The sequence below is a fragment of the Podarcis raffonei genome, chromosome 8 (genome assembly GCF_027172205.1).
Source record: "Podarcis raffonei isolate rPodRaf1 chromosome 8, rPodRaf1.pri, whole genome shotgun sequence".
Classification (NCBI taxonomy): Eukaryota; Metazoa; Chordata; class Lepidosauria; order Squamata; family Lacertidae; genus Podarcis; species Podarcis raffonei.
In genome coordinates this window covers 90982685-91000060 of record NC_070609.1, presented here as the reverse complement: position 1 = coordinate 91000060, position 17376 = coordinate 90982685, and the positions used below count along the sequence as shown (strand labels likewise).

Below are 17376 nucleotides of genomic sequence, written 5' to 3'. Positions count from 1 at the left end.
CTTTAACTTGTTTACAAGACGGGGAGGCAGACTTCCTTTTTACACCTTCCCCGATCGTGCCTAATTCTTAAAAAAAAATTTCTTTACAGTTCCAATTTCCGTAATACTCACGGGTTGTTACTTTTAGAATCCAATTGTTCACAAGAAGAAGTCAGCGCTCTCCGACCATGGCAATGCGGCTTCACTCTGCAGGAGAAGCAGTCGACTCTCAGCACCGCGCCACTCACCCCGTCCCCCGTTCCGAAGCCTTTAAAAAGGCTCCTTCGCAGGTCGGGGGGGCGCAAATGGTGCCCGCCGAGTCACCAGGTTCACAGGCTTCACCGCCTGTGATTTTTGAGGGTCCCTGCGTCGCCGCAGCGGCCAGACCCAATCCTGCGGAGCCGATTCCCTCCGGAGCTCAGAGGGAATCCGCCATTAGTCGATGGCGCTAACCCGGAAGTCCCGGGAGCTGTGCTTTGTTAAGGGTGTTGAGAGTTGTTAGAGACCCCCTGTTCCCCTGGCAGAGCTACAATTCCCAGAGTCCCCTGTGAAAAGGGATTGGTTGTTAAACTGCTCTGGGAGGATCTCTTCTGCTCAACTATCTGCAAATCCACAGGAGGCAGAGGCTGCCGTCTGGGCTGTAGCTTTTTGGATCCAGGCTTCACTCCACCTGCCTGTACACATGGGCACCTGCTCCCCGCTTCTTTAACCAACCCTGAATCCAGAGTGCAAGTTCTGGGGAAGGCGTCCCTGCCGGCAACTGGGCAGGGGCCACAGCACAGCAGCAGAGCATCTGCTCTGGTCCAACCCTCGGCATCTGCAGGCAGATCTGGGAATGCCCCCTGCCTGAAACTCTGCCAGTCTGTGTAGGCAACACTGAGCTTGATAGGCTAATGGGCTGACTTGGTCTAAGGCAGCTTCCTATGGCACTTTGGCCTCCAGCTGGTCCAGGCTTTGTGTGTCAAGGCCAACAACGTTGAAGCGGGGCCGGTAGCTTATTGGCAGCCAGTGCAGCACCCTTGGGAGCAAGTAGCATGGCGGTAGAGAGCCTGTGCCCAATGTCATGGGACTCCCAACGGCTCTGATTTATCTGGAGCTCTTCTCATTCCAAACAATTGCACACGTTTCCCACTCTGGACCTGGGAATCCCATTGCAAGCTCTGGAAACCTTTAAACTATGAAGTTATTTTAGCCCGCGTGACATGGCACCTGAATTATCCAGTTTGCTGGAGGGGAGGGAGAGCTTTGGAGCAAAGCCCAAAGGCAGCCTCCCCCCCCCCCGGGTGGAATAAAAACAGCTGCTGTGCCTGGCGGCCAAGGAGTGAGCGTTGTGGCTCTGAGGTAGGGGGGACCATGGAGATCTTCAGCATTCAGCAGTTGGTAAGCGATGGAGGGGTGGGGTGGGGGGCTGAGGGCAATCCAGAGCAAACTGGGAGTAGTGGGATGGGCGCTCAGCTCAGAGATGGGCAAACGGCAGGCTGTGACTCTTGTTTTTTTAATGAGAGCCTTGAGGTACACCAGCCACAGTTTGGTGCAAAACAGTCTGGTGCCAGGCATGTGTGCGTTGAGAATTAAGGAACAGGATGTCTCTGTGAGTGTCTGCTCAGCCCAGGAATTTGTGACCAGAACCAGGACTGAGCTGGAGTGTTGCAATTGTTGAGGCAATTAGTTAGAACCCCTTGCAGGCATACTGCACATCACCTAGAAATCTACTCAAAGGCTCCAATGTGCTTTATTTCCACACCTGCCATAGACCTTATTTGGGTGGGAAGGTTCTCTGATCCAGGACTGCTCCAGACTGCGGGGGCAGGGCGGGGGAGTCACACTCCAAGTGTCAGGCGGTGTGGGTTGGGGTGGCCAGCTATGCATTGCCCCCCAAAGAAGACAAAAGGGCCAGCAGTTTGCCTAACATTTCCATATGGTCATTTAGTTGTATAGATGCGAATTTAGAATGGCGCTCATTTCAATAGGAATGCCGTACAATACTGCCGACCTGCAGGTGATGGGGGTGTGCCTGCTGTAGCTCCACGGTGGCCCACCTGAAGGCTCTAGGGTCAATGCCCCATATCTCCAGGTGGGGCTGAGGAAGTCTCTTGTATGAAACAACAACAATTAAATTTGCTGTCAAGGGACGGGTCGTGGCTCAGAGGTGGAGTATCTGCCTTGCATGCGGAAGGTCCCTAGTTCAGTCCCCAACGGAATCTCCAGGTGTGGGGCTGGGCGAGAACCTGCTTGACACCCCCCCCCGAATGCTGCTGTCAGTCAGTGCAGGCAATGGTGAGCTAGATGGATCGGTCGAAGGCAGACTCCTATGTTCCTTTGCTGAATGAGCTGAGACAGTGAACGAACTCCTTCAACTGCCTTATATGTGCAGATGGGAAGGATGTCACAAACAGGCCTGCTAGGCCTGGCGCTGCAGCTGGTGTCTTATTTTGGCTGCTGTGTCCAGCTGAAGCTCTGCTTGCTGCCTCATGGAGGTCACCCAAGACCTCTGGGTGCCCTCTTCCCTGGAGACCTAAGAAGGAAGGGAGCCGCTGACCGCGCTGGAGTGACTGAAACTGGGGAGAAAAGAGCCATTCCGTTCATGCTTGGCCTGTGGCAGCAGCAAGGCCTAGAAGCTATCACATTACTCTGGCAATGTTATGCTCAGGTGCTGCGCAGCCGGGGGGGGGGGGCTGCCTCAGTGGCACATGTTGAAACACTATTTAAGGGTGTGGGTGTGTTTTCTAACCTGTAGGCTGCCTTCATTATTTCTGGGGTCATCCCTGCCAAGCTTCAGGGGGGTCCTCTGAAAGTGGGGGAGGGGAGAATCAAGAAAGGGCAGGAGCAGAGCCTGGAAGGTGCAGCAAGACTTTTTAGTGCCAACCCCAGAAGAAGGTGGGGGGAGGGGAGGGGACACCCTTTGGATTCCATCCCAGGCAACCAAATGTATTTGCAATATATATATTGGAAAGGAAGCATAATGGAGGCTTTAAAAGAGGAATGGACTAATTCCTGGAGGATGAGGCTATCAGTGGGTACTAGTGATGGCATAAGCCATTGCAAGCCAGGAGAGTTTATTCAACAATTAATCTGCTACGTTTATAGCCCAACTCCACCCCACCCTCCGAGCTGAAGGTGACACACATGGTTCTCCCTGCTCCTTGTTTAATACAACAACCCTGTGAAGTAGGTGAGGCTGAGAGGCCGTGTCTGGTCCCGGGGTCACCCAGTAAGCTTCGTGACTGAATGTAAGCCCCGAGTTCCCAGGACTGAGCCCAGTTCCACCCCACCCCACTGGCTCTCTTCTGCTTCCCAGAGTCCAGGACCCCCAGTGCTTCTTGCTGGTTTCCCTTTGGGCTTCCTAAAGGCATGTTCTCCAACAGGATGCTGGACTTGAAGGGCTCTTAGGTGTTTGGGTTTTCTGCCTCGCTGCCAACATGTCTCCTGTTGTCTCTGTATGGACATCTCAAGCAGCACGTTTTCCTTTGGCCAGGGAGAGCGTGAGGCTGGGTGTGGGCAGACCACGCTGCGCTACAAGCAGTCAGGAAATGATCGCCCTCTTGCAATGACTGGGACGGGCATGAGAGCCTGGGGGTCATCGGAATGAAGTTTGCCCAGCGGCTGTTCCCAGTCACCTGCTAGTGCCTGGGGATTTTCCAGCCTGGAGATGTCCTGCCTCAGGCGCCCAAATGTCTCTCGTCGGCCCTGTGGTGGACAGTGCTGACTTTGCCCTTGCGGGAGGAGGGAGCATTCGCCGCACATGATGTGTGTTCCTGAGCCAGGGGCTGCTGCTTATATACATCTCCATATAAATAGAAGTTGCTTCATCAGGGCCAGGAGGAGCAGGCGGCAGGGAGGGGGGGAATGTTGCAAGTTTGTCCCTGGCACCAGGCACCCTTTCCACTTGGCGGGAGAGCAAGGTGGATCAGCACTTGCAGAAACATATAAACTGGGCTGAGGGAGCAACTGGCTGTAGGCAGGGTGGGAGCTTAAGAGCAGCTCAAGAACTTCAATGGGCGCTCTGGGGCCAGGTAGGCTGCTGTGGATTCTGATGCAACTGAGGTAGATTGTGCACCTTTGGTGCATTTGTGAGATGACCTCCTTAAGTTATTTTGTACACCTGCAAAACCTGGGGCCCTCCCTCTCCCTCCCACCCTGTTTCCCGCCCTCCTGCCCTGGTCCATTTTATGAATTCATTGCTGTCATTACTGTCTTTATATCACCTCCTTCCAACAAGGAGATCAAGGTGGGGGACCCAGTGAGTTTCACAGCTGAGTGTGGTCTCCCAGGTCCTAGTGCAACCCTCTAACCCTCTGTACCACAGAGGCTACAATCCCAGCAGCACAAGAAACTGCCTTATAGTGAGTGAGCTCAGTGATGTCAGTGCTTTCAGGCAGCAGGTCTCCAGAGTTTCAGGCAGGAGACATTCCCAGCCCTACCTGGTGATGGTGGGGATTGAACCTGCACCTTCTGCATGCAAAGAGATGCTCCACAGCTGAGCTGTTGACACCCACCACCAGAATTTGCGGCCAGAAGGAGGGATGTAGACACTTTGCTGGAAGAGAGGGAGGGGCCCAAGGCAGTCCTCATGCTCCTGCCTTTTTCCTTCTCCCGCCAGGTAAGTGGCGAACGACATGACGAGAAAGGGAGAGGTTTTGAAGTGCTGGCAGGAAGCGCGGCCAGGGAGCCAGAGAGATGGCGGTCAGGCCCGGCAGGCGTGTGGGAAGCAGTCAGCAAGGAAAGGCAGAAGGCAGAAGATGCGAAGAAGAAAAAGGTGGGTGAGAAGTTCCACCTTGCTCGTGGGGGGTGGGCAGGGGCCTGTCTCCCCCGCAGCCACAAGGGGGCACTAGTGGACAAGAAGGCTCTTGTCTGGCAAGCCAGCTGGCCAGCTGTTTCTTAGTCCCCCAGCAGTCAATGGGCTAAACAGACAACGCAAAGGTGTGCACCTGGGATCTCTTCACGCAGCTGAGCCAGAGGCTGACCTGCGTTCCCAAGGCATCACATGGCACTTGAAAGATCAAAGGTGCTTCCAGACATGGATGATTTAGCAGCAGCAAATCTAGGCAGTTCTGCTTGAAGCTGGAATTGGAAGAGCAGCTCTGCTTCCAGATTTCTAACTCAATGTAGTCAACTGGGCAGGTCCACCCCACTTCCCCCCAGACTCCAATGTGGGGAGGGGGAAATGCTATGGGACTACTATATGTGGGGAAAGATCTAAATACTCCCTGCACTGTATTCTCTGAATGTGATCACCACACACGCCCTGCCTCCTATAGCAGTTTGGAGTATGTGTGTAAACCAGTGTAAAGGCAATGATATTTGGGGAGGAGAGAGTGAAAGTGATAAAGCTGATTCCTACAAAAGAGAGGTAGGCCACAGAAAAGGAAGTGGCTAGAGCACATTCTAGAGGATGGTTGAGCAATCTATATGAATACAGATCTGGAATAGCAATGCAATGGCTCGTCTACACCAGTGTTTCTCTCTTTTTTTTAATATATATTTTTTATTAGTTTTCCAATATAAAACTATACAAAACAAACCATCCAATTTATCACCAACATCTTTTTTTTTACTTCCACCAACATGTCAGATAATTCTCCGTCTTAATCACTTCCTACGCATTTCTTAATTTAATATTACACTACAATAATATCCTAATTTACCTTATTTTTTAAACAATATTTCTACCATACATTCTCACAGAGCTTCCTGAAAGCTTACAAACGTTATCTGGTCATCACATATAGTTTTCATATAATCTGTGAATTTAATCCAGTCTTCAGTGAATCTCTGGTCTCGTCACTTATTGATGGATTGAATTTATATCCTGTCTTTCCTCCTAAAGGAGTTCAGGGCAGCAAACACATTCATAACAAAACATTTTTTTCAAGAAAGCAACAGACAATTGGGAGCCTGAAAGGGCACTCCTGATGACTCCTTGGCTTGTGTTCGGTGCCTTTTACATTTGGCACGGAATGCAGGTCTCTATCTGGGTCTGGTTCTACTCGGGAGCTCTCAGTCGGAGCCCCTGCATGGAGCCGGGTCCTGCCCAAAAGCAGTTGCAGCTGTTCCCTGTCAAGAGGATGCCAGGTGGGTGGCTGCACCCCAAGTGGCCCATGCGGGTTGAGGGCTGTCAGCATCCTGGCCAGTGGCTGGATCCCACTCTCCACCCCAGTTTACTGTGAAGCAATGTGGGGCAGTCTCCTGAATACAGTGAGCACCAGGAAGAGTGGCAGGATAATTTGAACTGTGGCAGACAAGCAAACACCTCCCTGCTGCAAAGCAGCCCTGCACAAACCCCACTGAAATGAATGGAAGCTTTCCAAGGGGGTGCGGCAAAGCTCTCCCACTGGGTGTCCCAGGCCTCCCCTCCCCCACTGCGGCAGGTGCTGTGGGGGAAGCCGGTTGCCCACACGTCTCCTTTCCCCCGTCTCCTTTCCAGCTTGAGACACTCAGCAATTCCAGGCTGAAGCTAGACAGCCTGCAGGACTTGGAGGCGATTGTCAAGCTTCGCAAGAATAAGAAGAGGTTGAAGAAAGTGGTCCGCCCCAAAGAACGGGAGCCAGAAGTGATGGTGAGTCTGGCTTTGCCAGAAGACTGTGTGCTGCAGCACAGGGGTAGCCTTGACACACTGCTTTGGAGGGAGGGGGCTGCGCTTCCCCTGCAAGAGGAAGTCTGTGGCTTGGACCTAGCTGGGCAGGCATTCATCCCCCAAAGGTTCTTGCGTTGGTGCACCACCAATTGCATCTCTTCTCAGAAAAACCTGGTCTTGTCACAGGTATCCATGCTTGGGTAGCATCCCAGATAGACTGCCTGTGGGACTGCCTGTGATCAGCACTTGCGAGCTACTATGGTGCCCAGGTTACCAACTGGGTCCCATCGTAAGACAGCTTCCAATTTATTTTTGGGTGCAATTCAAAGTGCTGCCCCCTTGCAAGCCCTAAATTAATTGGGGGCTGGTGCATCTCTCATAGGAACTCATTCAATATACCCAGGTCCCCTTTATAGGGCTGGGACAAGACATTTTGCTACCTGAAGCAAAGGGCAAGATGGTGCCATCACATTCCACACCCGGAATTCAAGTTTCACCTTCCACACCACCAGCAGGACAGTGTCTTCTGCTGCATCCCTGGGAGCAGAGGCTGGCTTCAGGGTCCCCAGGGGAATGGTGGGAGATGGATGCTCTGCCCACCAGCATTGGCACCTGAAGCAGATGCCTCCCTCTGCCTAATGGTAGGGCTGTCCCTGCCCATCCACCTTCAGGGCTAAGCAAGTTGGCGGCAGACTTTGCAATGGAACAGCCATATTGTTATCTCTGAGGCACCAACTAAACCTTTCTTTTTATAAGTAAAATTATTAGTAGAATTATTAGTAGTAAAATTATTAATTATTTAAACAGAATTTGTACATTGTTCAGTGAAAAAACCCTATTATTATTATTAGTAGTAGTAGTAGGTAGCAGTAGTACTGCTTAGTTTTGGGGTGGGGTGAAGGTGGACAAGGCAGACTGAGTGCCCCCTCTCTTCAAAGGGGGACAGGCACCTTGTGGAAAAGCAGAGTTTGACTCCTGTCCCTCTCCTCTATAGACAGAGCCTGTGGGTCCAGTGCAGTTTCTTCAAGCGGCACTGGAGAACCGGATTCCTGTCATTGAGAAATACCTGGCAGATGGAGGGGACCCCAATGCTCATGACAAGGTAAAGGGGGTGCTAAGAAATGCAAGCCTCCTGCTTCCATCCGGAATTTGCCTAATGATGAAACAGGGAAGGGGGGTGGGGTCAGTCCAGGGAGCCTACGGCAAAGGCAAGGATGGCAGCTGGGGTGGAGGATATTAGCGAAGGAATAAAATAATAATAATAATAATAATAATAATAATAATAATAATAATAATAATTTATTATTTATACCCCACCCATCTGGCTGAGTTTCCCCAGCCACTTGGGGCGGCTGCCAATCAAGTGTTAAAAACAGCACAGCGTTAAATATTAAAAACTTCCCTCAACAGGGCTGCCTTCAGATGTCTTTTAAAGATAGGATAGCTGCTTATTTCCTTCACATCTGAAGGGAGGGTGTTCCACAAGGTGGGCGCCACTACTGAGAAGGCCCTCTGTCTGGTTCCTTGTAACCTCACTTCTCGCAATGAGGGAACCACCAGAAGGCCCTTGGCACTGGATCTCAGTGTCCGGGCTGAACAATGGGGGTGGAGACGCTCCTTCAGGTATACAGGACAGGTATACAGGGCTTTCAAGGTCAGCACCAACACTTTGAATTGTGCTTGGAAACATACTGGGAGCAAATGTAGGTCTTTCAAGACCGGTGTTATATGGTCTTGGAGGCTGCCCCCAGTCACCAGTCTAGCTGCCGCATTCTGGATTAATTGCAGTTTCCGGGTCACCTTCAAAAGTAGCCCCACGTAGAGCGCATTGCAGTAGTCCAAGCGGGAGATAACAGAGCATGCACCACTCTGGCGAGACAGTCTGCAGGCAGATAGGGTCTCAGCCTGCGTACCAGGTGGAGCTGGTAGACAGCTGCCCTGGACACAGAATTGACCTGCGCCTCCATGGACAGCTGTGAGTCCAAAATGACTCCCAGGCTGTGCACCTGGTCCTTCAGGGGCACAGTTACCCCATTCAGGACCAGGGACTCCTCCACACCCGCCCGCCTTCTATCCCCCAAAAAGAGTTCTTCTGTCTTGTCAGGATTCAACCTCAATCCGTTAGCTGCCATCCACCCTCCAACCGCCTCCAGACACTCACACAGGACCTTCACTGCCTTCACTGGTTCTGATTTGAAAGAGAGGTAGAGCTGGGTATCATCTGCATATTGATGAATACCCAGCCCCAACCCCCTGATGATCTCTCCCAGCGGCTTCATATAGATATTAAAAAGTATGGGGGAGAGGACGGAACCCTGAGGCACCCCACAAGTGAGAGCCCAGGCATCTTGAACACTCATCCCCCAACACCACTTTCTGGACACAACCCAGGAAGAAGGAGCAGAACCACCGTATAACAGTGCCCCCAGCTCCCAGCCCCTCTAGACGGTCCAGAAGGATGTTATGGTCGATGGTGTCAAAGGCCGCTGAGAGATCCAGCAGAACTAGGAAACAACTCTCACTTTTGACCCTAGCCCGCCAGAGATCATCAACCAGGGAGAGAGAGGCAAATTTGCCCAAGATATATTGGTGTCAAGAGCCAAAAAGCACCTCCCCTTTTATTCAGCCTTAAAGGGCACAATCCCCTGGGACGTTCTCTTGCACAAGCCCCACTGAAAGGAACCAACCTGATATTGCGCAACTCTCGCTCACTCTGCAGGAGATCTCTGGGGAGTGTGGTTGTTTTAGATCATTTCACTTAAGTCCACTTAAGTTCGCTGGAATCAGGGCCCCCCCCAAATTGCTCCCCAGGATTCTCTCCGCTGGAGGCAGCTGCCTTGGTTTTCTTTGGTTGGATTGAATGGTCTTATGGGGAACCCCCTTTAGACGCGCAGTTATGAAACACACAATTAGCATTTCCCTCCTTCGCCCCCTGCCTGCATTATAAGCACTTCCACATTCCTGATGCTTTAGACCAAAGAGCAGCAAAAAGCAGTTTGCCAGCTCTGATGATGAAAAACAAAAAGACTCAGCATTTGCATTCCAAACTCACTTAAACTCCCGGAATAAAATTGAGTTTGCTTTTCCTCCTGCCCTGATGCAAAAGCACATTTACTTTGGAATAGCCTCATTTTGGTAGAAGAGGATAATATATTTTACAGTAAAAATAACAACATGAGCTCAGGCTTCCACCCCAACTATAAAAAATAAGTTGAAAGGAAGGATGTTGCTGCGGTGATGAGCGCCAGTTCTGGAGGGGCCTGGGGTACCCCTGCCAGCTCAGGGACCAACGTCGGGCCTTTTGGTCACTTCTTCTATCAGCTGCCACTTTCTGGGATGGTCATTTGATTGCCCCCCCCCATGTGCCAACAACCCCAAGATCCAGCCGCAGATGCACCATTGCCTCACTAAAGCCATCCCTAAAGGCAGCACCAGCTGCCTCACTAAAGCCATCTTAGTTGATTCAATGCATGAGTTTGAGTTGATTGATTACATCTGTCTAAATCTGCATCAATGGAAAACCATCATTCCCAAAGGATGGTTTTAAAATTCCAGGTGTTTTGTGCCAGGCATCACCTCAGAAGTGTGGTTCTTGCTTCTCTCTCACGCGATGAATGGTTGCTAAGATGGCCCTTTGCTATCTGCAGTTTTGATAGGTGCTTGTATCAAAAATATACATCCACAAGAGTGCAAGTGGAGCGTGGCTGCAGGATCAGGCCAAAGGCCCACCAGCATCCTGTTCTCTTAGTGGCCAAGCCAGATGTCTCTCTGCGTGCGATGGCCAGCAGTCGCCATTCAGAGTCATGCTAGCCCTTGTGGCCAGCAGCCAAGGAGAGCCTTGTCTTCCTCCATGAATTTGTCCTGTCCTCTTGTAAAGCCATCCAAGTTGGTGGCATCACTACATTGTGTGGGACAGATTCCATCGTTTAACGTCTTGGTGAAGAGCCTGCTGCAGGATCAGGCCAGTGGCCCCTCTAGTCCAGCATCCTGTTCTCACAGGGGCCAGCCAGATGTCTGTGGGAAACCCGCAAGCAGGATCTGAGCACAAGAGCCCTCTCTTCCCCACTTTTGATTCTCGGTATCTGGCAGTCAGAGGCAGACTATGCCTGCACAATATGTTCACATGGAGATAGTTGCTCAGCAACTTTTTAAGCTGCATTGCACCAGAAGCAGACAACCCCCTGGTGGAAATAAAACTTCCCCTTTGGTATTCCCCAGCTTCATTCACTACGAACCCCAAGATTTTGGGTCCCCTCCATACAGGTGCTGAACTTTTGTAGTCGTTTCATGGGTTTTTGTAGCATGAACCCCACGTTTTGTAGCCCCCCAAACTGAGTAATTGATATACAGTATCAACTATGAACCTCTGTTTGATGTATCAAAAACCTACAAAACAACTACAAAACTTTGCCATTGGTTTGGAGGGGATTCAAAATGTCATGGTTTATGGTGAATGAAGCTATCTTCCCCCAACCCCAAAGTAACAAATGCTTGTCAAAGCTGCTATGTGGCTCTGATCACCAGTTTCTCTGTAGGCAAATGTGTTTCACTGCAGGGGTAAAATCCCCTGCAAAGGAGAATTCCCTCCCTGCCACATCCTTATTCCAGGTCCGCCTACCCTGAAGTGCTTCCTCTGCTGGGCTATAAGCCTGGCAGTGAGGGTGGAGATACCCATGGAGAGGGGGAATCAGTGGAAGGGGAAAGCTTAAGCGCCCTTCTTCCCAGCCGTTCTCCCCTGCAAACATCCCATTGCCCTGTCCCTCAAGTCGCATGACTTTGACAAAGGTCTGCATTTGCTAGAGCAGCCCTTGTCAACCTGGTGCTCTCCAGTGCTGGCTGTGGCTGATGGGAGTTGTAACTGAAACCGTCTGGAGGGCACTAGGCTGGCAAAGGCTATCCTAGAGTAATGTGCAGTTCTGCACTAGGAAGGAGATCCCTTGCCCCAGGAGATGCTGTTTTGGCTTGATGGGCTGTGCCAAGTATCCATCACAGAAGACCCTCAGGGGTGGATGTGAAAGGGGTGGGCAGGCTGCAGGGTGCCGAGCCTTCAAACTAAGGTGCTCCTTTGTGTGTCCTCCTGCAGTTCAGATGTACAGCCCTGCACCGGGCCTGCTTGCGGGGCCATGCAGAGATCGTGGACAAGCTGCTGGAAGCTGGGGCCAAGCTGGAGCCAAGAGACATGGTGAGCTCCCAGGGATTCCTGACACTTGCTGCTGGAGAAAACATACCCATCAATCGCTACTTTAACTTCACTCACTGGCTTAAAAACGCTAAAAAGCAGGAGCAAGCCAGGTTGGCTGTCGTCGGGGCCAGGATTCCAGCCCAGAGGACAGGCATGCGCTCTCCTGCCTTGTTGAAGCTCTAGTGGTTGAAGAGGGAAAGAGAGGCAGGGAGGGAGAGGCTGGGACCCTTTCCAAAAAGTAGGAAGGGTACACCCACCCCACCATTCTCTTTGCCAACCTGGTGCCCTCCAGATGCTTTAGAGCACAGCTCCCAAGAGCCCCAGCCAGCACGGCTGCATGATGATGAAGATGCTGGGATTTGTAGTCCGAAATGTGGCAGGCGCCTATTGGCGAAGGCTGCTTTATGCCAGACTGCCCTTCCCCACCTCCCCGCTCCTGTGCAGCCAGACTTTCTTGTGCCCCAAATAACCTTCTCCCTGTAATGAGTGGGCTCTGCTTTGACGCAGCTGGACGCGACCCCTGTGCTCTGGGCCTGTCGTGGGGGGCACCTGGAGATCCTCAAGCGCTTGATGGGCAGGGGAGCCAAGATCTCCACACGGGACAAGGTGAGCCACCTCAGCCAATGCTGCCTGCCCCATCCGGGGGGCGCTGCCTCCGTGACGGAGTCCCCACCAGGACAACGGGGTGGGCTCTGAGGGATTCTCTTTCTCTGGCAGCTGTGGAGCACCCCCCTGCACGTGGCCGTCCGGACGGGGCACAGCGACTGCGCAGAGCACCTCATTGCCTGCGGGGCAAACATCAATGCGCAAGACAAGGTACAAGATGGAGGGGGTGGCCTCTGCCTCTGGGCTGTGGGGAGCAGCGGGGGTGGCCAAGCCCTCATTCTGGCTCTGCCCGAAAGTCTGCGCTGCTTTTGGGAGGCGAGCTGGCAGCAGTCACCCTCCCGAGTTCAGCAGCTGAGTTCTCTCCCTGCCGCCAGAGGAGCTACGCCTCTGAATACTGGGAAGCCCCTGCGAGGAGTGAGGGGCTGCTCAGGTTTCTTTGGTGTCTGGATGGCCATTGAGGATGGGATGCTGGACCAGAGGAGCCTTTGGCCTGATCCAGCTGCAGGACTCTTCTGATGGTCTTTCCTTCCAGGCACTTTGGGGTGAATCCTCAAGCACTTTCAGAAATGGCCCTTGCCTCACAGTGAGCTCTTTGCTTTCGCAGAAGGAATTATGCAAAATAAAAGCAATTGCGCTTGTTTGCATAATATATGCAAGACACAGATTATTTTTTATCTGACACACTCTGCACACAGCCCTCCTTTTACTGACTTGGAGCATTCATCCTTCTAGCCCAGGTCAGTTTGTTCATTGCCATTTTCCGTGGGTCCTTGAGACTTCCGGCGGGGCTTTTTCCTAGCCTGGGATCCTTTTAGCTGGAGATTGACCCAGAGATCCTTTTGCATGCAAAGCAGCAGCTCTTCTGCCAAGCTAAGAATCTGCCCTTAACTGGCCCTGGTGTGGAGGAGGCCAGGCGCACTTACTCTGCCTCCCCATGCCCAGGAAGGAGACACGCCCCTTCACGACGCAGTCAGGCTGGGACGCTTCAAGGCTGTGAAGACGCTGCTGATGTACGGGGCAAACCTGGCCATCCAGAATGAGGTGAGGCATGGACAGCGGAGAGGTTTTACCACCCTTTCAGAATGGGCAGTAAGCAGGGAAGAGCCTTGGGCCCCCAGAGCTTGGGCGGATCTGGTGGCACTGTTCCTTGGTGCAAATGTACCATTTGCTTTCTACACCACTCTGAGGCCTAGTCTACTGTAGGCTCACTGAGTCTGTAAACTTGTGTCTGGGCTGTATCATAGCAGGTGATAGCTTCAGATGCTAAATGCTCCTGCATAAAAGGGCCCTTCACATAGAAAGGTAGCAGTTCAGGGCAAAGGTCAGTCTATAACCCTTCTCAGCACCATGTAACTTCCCAGTATAGAGGGCTTTTTTAATGAGTGTCCATACCTGCACTCGGAAGCCCAGGCAAATTTACTGGCAGAGGGCGAACTAAGCTGATGCCCAATGAGGACGGGTGGAGGGGGCTGCTTGGGCGAGAAAAGCCCCCGTTGCCTGCCTTCTGCAGCCAGCGGTGGGCCTGTGCCATAGCCTGCCATCCCATCTGTCAAGAAGCCCAAACAGGCTGAGCCTGTAGTGTGGGGAGCAGGGGAGCTGCAGCTGTCCAGGGTGCAGCCTGCTGCCCTGTGGTCAGTCCTGCCACAACACCTGGCATGTCTCAGTCCCCCACCCCAACAGAGAGATTGGAAGGCTTCTTTCTGCCTCTTCCTGGCCTTCCAGCTTGAGGCAGGAAGCAGAGAGGCAGGCAGAGCTGACTGATGCCATTTTTTGTTCTGGCAGGAGGCGGTGACTCCAGTGGACCTGGTGAAAGACTGGCAGATGGGCATCCGAGAGACACTGCAGGCCTGTGCCAACCGGCAGCGAGGCCCCCTCAGGAGCTGCTGAGAGTGGGGGACCTTGGGTGGTGGGGTGCTGGCTCTGTGAGCTGACATTCCACCCGACCCCTCTACCAGCTGGGGACCAACTCACTCCCCTTGCCCTTCAGCAGATATGCCCCCACCCCGTCATGACTCTGGTGCCAGCGGGGCACCAGGTACTTATTTGGTACCCTCAGGCTTAGAGGTCATTCCCGAGGCCTCCCTCTTTTGTCTCAACAGGCTTTGAGGGTCAGTTTTCTGCTCCTCGGAGTGAGCTGGGAGCCAGCCATGCTGGGCCTGTCTCCACTTGCTCTTCCTGGTGGAGCGACAAACTCCCTCCCTCTTGTGGCTCTCTGTGGAGGCTGTCACCCGAGGAGAAACTAAGGCACAAGAGATGGCACTTGGAATCCTTGTGGCTGTGATCTGGGGCATGTGTGGAATGATGGTCTTTCTTTGGAAACAGGGAAGCCCGCTGTCCTCTCTGGCCAGTGAGAAGGGTGGAGGAAAAGGCAGGCTTTTATTACAGGGAGGTGGGAACTCCCAAAGCAGCTCTATCAGGCAGGGCAAGCAGGAGGTGAGGGGAATGCTGCACAGGAACACCCAGGAGGGGGGCTGCAGGGCTATTCTCCCCCACCCTGCCAGACATTAGGCAAAGGACAGGATGGCACACTAGCCTGATTCTGCTCCCAGAAGCTGGTTGTTAATGGCAGCCAACTCTCACTTCAGTGCTGGTGATGGGCGGCACACAAGCTTAGAGGGTGCAGGGCAGGCCATGGAGCACACAGCTTTTCTCCCAATGCTCCACTGCTCTGCCTGGGCCTGTTGCAGGGCATTAGCTGCAGCAATGGGTAAGCAGCGCAGCGCATTGAACTCACCTGCTGGAGCAGCCAGCCAGGGCGCTCGCAGGTGAGGGTGTGCTGAGGCATTGGGAAGAGCCAAAGTAGCCAGCCAGCCACCCCACCAGCCGGAAAGCATCACCACCGGGAGCTCAGAAGGAACGTCTGGGGAGGGCAGGAGCTGCCCCTCTTGTACTGCGCCCCCTCCCCATCTACTGCCTAGACGGCCTCCTCACTCTGCCGCATGATAGGGGGACAGAGAACTTGTGATGGCTGCCCTTCCCAAGTGCCTTTCACTTCTTAACAGTTCTGTTGGGGCTGAGAGTCCAAGGAGGCCTTGGAGGAAAAGGCAGACAGCTTCTGCCTTTCACAGATCCTGGAGGCCACCTCTGGAGCTTAGTTGCAGCCCTCCCTGGTTCAATGGTGAGGACTGGAAGCAACTTCCTTGTAGACTGGGGAGCCATGCCTGAGACACTTGGGCCACGGCTGGTTATGAGCGAAACCTCTGCTGGCCTCCAAAAGCAGAAACAAGGATCCTCTCAGCTGCCTTAATTTCCCCTTTGAGGCATGAGGGAAGCACCCCAGCTCTTTCCTGTCAAGCATCCCTGTGCCTGTTCCCTTGGGAGACGCCCCAGGGTGGGGCTTTGCACATGCCACAACGGGCAGAACTTCTTTGCTCCCAGCCCTTAAAAGGTGCCAGCGGCTGCCTCCTCCTTGCCATTCCCAGCCACTACTGTGGAGCCACATGCCTCCAGGCACGGCCCTCTCATTCCTTGTCTGTTGGAGAAGCAGGATCTTGGCACTGCTGGTTCAGGCCATGACCCCCCAACCAAAACATGATCCTCAAAGGATTTATTCTCTGATGCAAAATGGATCTCAAGTGCTGCAGGTTCCACAGTTTGCACACTGCTGGCACAGCTCTTCTTGGCATCATCCCCTTACTGTTTTTGTTGTTTCTGGAGTGTGCAGAGCAGCTCCCTGACTTTCTGCTAACTGACCTTCACCGTGGAACTGGGTTTCACGTTCTGTATACCTGACATACATACCTGTTGATGGATTTTTTCCAAGGTAATCAGTGAAAGAGCCCCAGAGCCAGGATGGGCATTGCCCTTCAGTGTCTGGTTACCACAATGGTCTAGCTTGTTGACCTTGCTGTCTGGTACATGGGTCACACTGGACTCTGGAGAATGAACTTTTAAATACATGTCTGTGCCCCTTCTGTGGGACGCGGGTGGCACTGTGGTCTGAACCACAGAGCTAGGGCTTGCTGATCGAAAGGTCGGCAGTTCGAATCCCCACGATGGGGTGAGCTCCCGTTGCTGGTCCCTGCTCCTGCCAACCTAGCAGTTCGAAAGCACGTCAAGTGCAAGTAGATAAATAGGTACCGCTCCAGCGGGAAGCTAAACAGCCTGCGGAGAAACGCCAGCTCCCTTGGCCTATAGAGCAAGATGATCGTGCAACCCCCGAGTCGTCCGCAACTGGACCTAACGGTCAGGGGTACCTTTATGCCCCTTCCATTCTGCAGAGAAATGTGCAGAGGGGATTGGAGGAAATTACTTGAATGGATCTTTGCAAACCAATGTGAGGTCTCAATTCTTCTCAAGTTGATCTTGAATCTAAATGTGTCGAAAACAATGTTCTAGCCTCTACTTTTTTGGGGGGGAAATTCTGACAAATTCAAGCAGCTCTGGGCAGCAGCACGTGGCCATCTGGAGGATGGGCTCTCTTTGCCAATCAGGTGGTGGAACTTTCTCAAAGGCTGTTGACCTTGACATTTCTGGCGCTTCAATCTGCGAAAAGACAGTCTCCCCCACAGTTGGCATGTCAAACGACGCCCTACTTAAGGGACTGCGTGGGGCTGACTATGGACGGCTAAACCCCAGTCACCCAAAAGGCTTGTGTTTGTTTTTTTGGAATATGAAACTGATGCGATTCCTCTTTGAACAAGAATAAATCATTGGAAGCCCTGGCTTTGTGCGCAGTTTTGTGTTTTAGGAAAGGGCTGCTCCTGAAATCCTCTCTCTCTCCAATGCGCTGGCATCAACTCTTTCTCCTCAAAGGTTGAAACAAGAAAGGGCCCCCTCTCAACCACTGTTGGTAACCCTACAGCCCATGGCCTCAATCGGGGGTGGGGAATCTTCTGGGGAGCCACATACCTGTGGGGAGGAGGATCAAGGGCGACTGGTCATACGTGCCAGCCACTCACCAATGCATAGTTTTCTACAACTCCTCCCAGAGACCATTTTCACAGATCAAGGACACATTTGAGCCCAGCACCATCTCTTGAGGACAGAGAAAAGGGCTGCTCTGGTGTAGCCTGTGGAATGTGGGCCCCCAGCC

At 52.8% G+C, this 17376-nt stretch overlaps 1 protein-coding gene across 1 annotated transcript; it reads left to right on the top strand.

Moving 5' to 3' along the window:
- The first annotated feature begins 1235 nt into the window (after positions 1-1235).
- ANKRD23 (ankyrin repeat domain 23) lies at positions 1236-14733 on the top strand. Its single transcript, XM_053401546.1, has 9 exons — positions 1236-1359; positions 4580-4735; positions 6404-6535; positions 7548-7655; positions 11637-11735; positions 12243-12341; positions 12453-12551; positions 13284-13382; positions 14124-14733. Exons 1-9 carry the CDS (start codon positions 1333-1335, stop codon positions 14226-14228), a joined length of 924 nt encoding a protein of 307 aa, XP_053257521.1. The 5' UTR covers positions 1236-1332; the 3' UTR covers positions 14229-14733.
- Positions 14734-17376: the final 2643 nt, after the last annotated feature.